Genomic DNA, 5,250 nt, shown 5'->3' with positions numbered 1-5,250 from the left:
TTTATTTTTACCCATTAATTTTGAGCCGTTCGATGATGCCAGAATACGATCTGGACCACCGAGAGGAAATGGCCTCTCCATTTCTAAAGTTAAAGTTTTAGGTGTTTTATACGCCAGTTAAAATTCGAGTTAACTACTCCATCCGTTCCAATCGATAGTTTACACTGACTTTATTTTTCCCCTTATAAAATAACGCAAGGGTAAATTATTCAATAGGACAGAGGGAGTATACAATACAATAGGTCTTGGTATAGACGGGTGGGGCGAACAGACGGGTAAAGACCTCTAATAAAATGGGTAGGGGGAACAAGGTGGGGCACTCCCATGTGTTTTCCACTTTATGGCAAATGGGTATTTTGTGAGGGAAAATGGTATCCGTCTATACATATAGACGGATAGTGCCCGTCTATAATGAGAATTTGTGTATACAATATTGATTTTAAAGTAGTTTGAAACTAATAATTTTCAATTTAAAATCCAAAGATGGTATTCATTGGTCCGATCCTGGACTGGACCGAGCCAAACTAGGTGGACCAAATACCAAACTAAGGAAAAAAGGTGGACCACAGACCAAACTGTAATTGCATTGGTCCGGTCTGGACCGGACTGGACCTATACCGATAGGGAGTAACATGATATGTCTTATGTATGATCATATTCAACTCGGATGCATGTCCCAGATGTCGAACTTGCCTATATTATAAAAAAAGGAAAATGAGATGGCGACACCCGGTGTTACCGATTTTGAGTAACACCGGGGATAATTTTGTAAATTTAACGACACTTTAATATTTTTTATAAGATTAGTCAAATAATTTAGCTAAGGGCAAAAATGGAATATTATGTTCTTATGCATGTTAATGATCAGATCCTTCAAAGTTTAGCTTGTTAATCGCCAACCGTCATATCCATCTTCGATATGTCACCGCTGTAAGCTAATAATTAATACGCACTCTTTTCCCATAGATAAGCAAAAGAATGCAACATAGACTCGACTTTTTAACTGAAATGTGCTAATAAAACATATCACGGAAATCAAGTGATGGTTGTCAACAAAACATGGGAGATGAATATAACGATCGATTCCGATGTGACGGCTGTCGGCAAAACGAATTCCAATAACTTCGCGACTGAAGAATTATTTGCTTGTACTCCGTAGCTAATTATAGTAAGCTTCTTTCGTAATCGAGATTTAAACCCCATGCCTGCTCGGGTAAAAGGCATAGCCATAAAGCCATGCATGTGAAGCTTGCATATGAAGAAGAAAGAAGAAGGCGGTAAACCTTGTTAGACCTTGTGTTTTTTTTCCTTCGCAGACTAACAGTATAGTGAAAACAAATAACATTACTTTTCTGCCCTTCCTTAAATCTCGCCAAAATCTAAACTAACTTCTATATTTTTTATTTTTTGATTATTTTAATAGGGTGTTACCGAGATTGCGTAACACCCGGTGTCGTCCTAGCACTGTCCATAAAAAAATACTCGTTATTTAGATTAAGAATAAGGTGGTGGTTTAGCGTTAACGAAGTTAGGTCCAAGTTTTACCAAGAGCCGAAACAACAATTTTATCTATATTTCTAATTAATCATAGTTTTTTTTGTTTTTTATTTTTTGAAAAAAAGTGATTGTTTATGTATATTTTTCCCCAAAAAGCTTACCCGAGCCACGGTCTGGTTAGCCTGTGCTCCGCTTAGCTTCATCTGTAATACCCATGTCCGAGTTTGAAATATCCAATAGTGATTGAAAGGTCACGGATTTAAATCTCACCACCACTAATTTCTAAAGGAAAGGAAAAATTCTTAGGTACACCCAGTGTACCACGTCACCGTACAACCTAGCCAATAAGAATATTAGAATTACCCACACTCTCCATAAATAATAAAGCAAAATCTAAGAGGAATATGATTAAAGGTTTATCATTGGCTAGGGTGTACGATAATCTTGTACACCGGGTGTACTCAAGAATTTTTCTTTTCTTTCTAAAGTCGAATATTAAACACCAGGTAAGGGCAAAGCTGCAGTTATATCCACACTTCAAACCCAACTGACATTCGTGTGAACGGCCATAAAACCAATCTTAAGACTTCAATTATAAACTTAAACTTTTGGTTGAAATGGTGCCACATATACAACACAGAACAAAGTTGTTTTCAGATCCAAAGGTGGGGATAATTCACCTATGTGGTCACTAGTCGATCTAACAAGAAAGTTTGGCCTATAATTATGAATTGAGAGTACGTATACATATATCGGGCATAATACAAATTCATATGTTATAATCCTTTTGCTTTCATTCATTTTCCTTTACTCCAACAATGTCTAAATCATCAAAGCCACATGTTGCTCTTTTAGCAAGTCCCGCATTAGGCCATCTAATCCCAATGGTTGAACTAGCCAACCGTCTTGTAGCCCAACATGGGTTCACTGTCACAGTTTTCGCCGTGGCCAGGGATGGCCATGGGGTCGATGATGAGCTGCTTCGGTCAGCCTCCTCGAAGTGGGACAATGGCCTCTTCAACTATGTCGTCCTTCCTAACGTTGTCGATTTCTCATTTGAGCTTGAGCCTGATGCTGATGTAATCACCGTTATCTTGGCTAGAGTTAGGGTCACCTTACCTGCCCTACGGTCTTTAATTTTCAATATGAAGGTTAAACCGACGGCCTTGATCGTCGATCAATTCGGGATTGAGGCCTTAAATGTGGTGGGTGATGAGTTTAATATGTTGAAATATGTATTCGTTGCTACAAGTGCATGGTTCTTGGCCTACTATGCATACTTGCCTTACGTCGGAAATAACGTTAACCCGAATAAGCCCTTTAATATCCCTGGATGTGAATCGATCTTGGGTTGGGATTTACCCGTACCCTCAATTTTCTCCGATAATAGCGTCAATCGCTCTTTCGTCAGTGTTGGACGTGACAGCATGACCGCTACTGACGGTATTTTAGTTAACACATGGGAGAATCTCGAACCTCGAACACTCAAGGCATTTGAGGATAAAGAATTATTAAAATCCATTGTTAAGGCACCTGTTTATCCTATTGGACCAGTGATTCGAAGGCCTGAACCCGTCGAAAAAACGGAATTAACCGAGTGGTTGGATGTTCAACCCGATAAGTCGGTTATATATGTATCGTTCGGAAGTGGTGGTACTATGTCAACTCAACAAACTATAGAGTTGGCTTCCGGTTTAGAGTTGAGTAAGCATAGATTTATATGGGTAATTCGGCCTCCTGTCGAAAATGAGAGTTTTGCTTCGTTTTTTAAGTCTGAGCAGAACACGAATGAGAAGTTGGATGAATCGATATACAGGTGTCTACCAAATGGGTTCTTGGATCGAACTCGAGATCTCGGGAAAGTAATTCCAAGGTGGGCACCCCAAACGGAAATCCTCCAACATAGATCGGTTGGCGGGTTTATAAGTCATTGTGGGTGGAATTCCGTGATGGAGAGTATTGTCAATGGATTGCCAATAATTGGTTGGCCTCTTTATGCTGAACAAGATATGAATTCAACAATGTTGGCTGAACATCTCGGGATTGCGATTCGACCTAAGGTGAAACCTAGCAAGGAGGTAGTTACAAGGGAAGAGATTGAAAAAATGGTGAAGCATGTTATGGGAAATGAAGGTTTCGGTCTGAGGAGAACTGTCGAAGACCTAAAAATGCGCGCAGATCAAGCCTTGAATGAGAGTGGTTCTTCCTATTGTGCATTATCCAAATTTGCTAAAGATTGTGTGAAGAAGTTTGAGAAGGACATGCATGTATTCGATGAGTCGAGCTACTTTAGTTGAAACCGCTGTAGGGAAAATGAGATGGCGCGAACAGGAGGTTACCCAGTGCCCGGTGGTTCCAAGATCTGGTATCATCCAGTGATGTCATTTCATTTTCTCTACAACGCGGTTTCACACATACTTATATTAATAACTACAGTAATTCGACTCTCACATGCTATTATGTAGTCCACTAAAATGATGGATCTTACATGTATATGAGAATGTGGTACTGTCCGTAGCAAGTCTCGGTATAACCCGGTGACACCCGCTATATTTATATTTATATGTTACATTATATATGAAAGTATATGCTATGAAGTAGAAAATTAAATACTGTGATAAAATAAAGCGTTGTACATATAATCAACTTATAAATTACTACTCCTTCCGTTTCGGCCATTTGTTTGCATTTCTATTTTAGCAATGTCCTTGATGGACATTTAAATCCTCCACACTCAATTTAGTCTACTTATCATCTAATAATCAGGACGAAGGGAATATGTTTTATGTTTTATGTTTTCTTTACAATAGCAATGAATCATTTACTTATTTTACTTATCTTCGTTGTAAATTAAAACTTCTCATATTTTGCATAATTTATTGGTTATTGATGAAGAAATTAACTACAGATTTATCATGTTCAATTGTTATAAACTCTCAATCAAAGTGTAGGTGAGTTCTTTTCTATAATTTGTTAAGATTAATAGTCATAAATTAATTACAGCGGAGTACGAAATAACTATTTATATGCTTATATAATTTGGCATATTTTATACGAGTAGTAGAGTAGTTAATTTTAAAATTTACGTGTAAAATTAAAATAGTGTTGTGTGACATTTGAAGTAGAAGAAGCTTTTTACAATGGCGAAACTCTACTAACTACTACTCTACGTTGCTAAATTACTCTATACTACTTAACTAACAATATGATCAGCTCAATAAAATGTCTCATGCATGTATCCTGTCTACGGTGATAGAATTAGTTTCTCTCAAACAAATATGAGAACAAGAAAAATAAGAATTTTTTTGAGGAATATGGGTTCCTTCAGTTAGTCGTACACTATATGTAATGTGCATATGAGAAAACCTAATTAGGAATATGGGTTTCTCTCAAACAAACATTGATGTACATAATACTAAAAGACACCGGATTATAACTATACAATGATGTATATTAATATATATGGACATCAGATATATACACGGTTTTTCGGGATTCCAAGGTACCGGAACAAAATTCTCCGGAAATCGCGCAGAAAGTTCCTCGGATCAGATAAAGCGGCCACACAAAATTTGAGTAGCAACGGAAGACATTTGGGGGTGCTGGTATGCCATAAACCAGCATTCCTCAAACCCCGAATAATCGTGAAAAATGTATTAATACTCGTTATCAGAGGCTGAAATCGAATAGGTTAACTCCTTAAATGACCTCGGACGCGTGATAAAAGAACCGGGAGAAAAGAAACAGGGTCCG

General features: G+C 37.7%; 1 protein-coding gene across 1 annotated transcript; it reads left to right on the top strand.

Moving 5' to 3' along the window:
- Nucleotides 1–2,315: 2,315 nt before the first annotated feature.
- Nucleotides 2,316–3,794, top strand: LOC141622138 (anthocyanidin 3-O-glucosyltransferase 5-like). Its single transcript, XM_074438198.1, has one exon. It carries the CDS (start codon nucleotides 2,316–2,318, stop codon nucleotides 3,792–3,794), a length of 1,479 nt encoding a protein of 492 aa, XP_074294299.1.
- Nucleotides 3,795–5,250: the final 1,456 nt, after the last annotated feature.

This window comes from Silene latifolia, chromosome X, assembly GCF_048544455.1.
Source record: "Silene latifolia isolate original U9 population chromosome X, ASM4854445v1, whole genome shotgun sequence".
Taxonomy (NCBI): domain Eukaryota; kingdom Viridiplantae; phylum Streptophyta; class Magnoliopsida; order Caryophyllales; family Caryophyllaceae; genus Silene; species Silene latifolia.
The sequence above is the reverse complement of the archived record's forward strand: the minus strand, read 5'-3'. Positions and strand labels throughout refer to the sequence as shown.

Bases quoted from the DNA above. Each gene is read 5' to 3' on its own strand.
- LOC141622138 (XM_074438198.1), top strand. From the start codon at position 2,316: ATGTCTAAATCATCAAAGCCACATGTTGCTCTTTTAGCAAGTCCCGCA.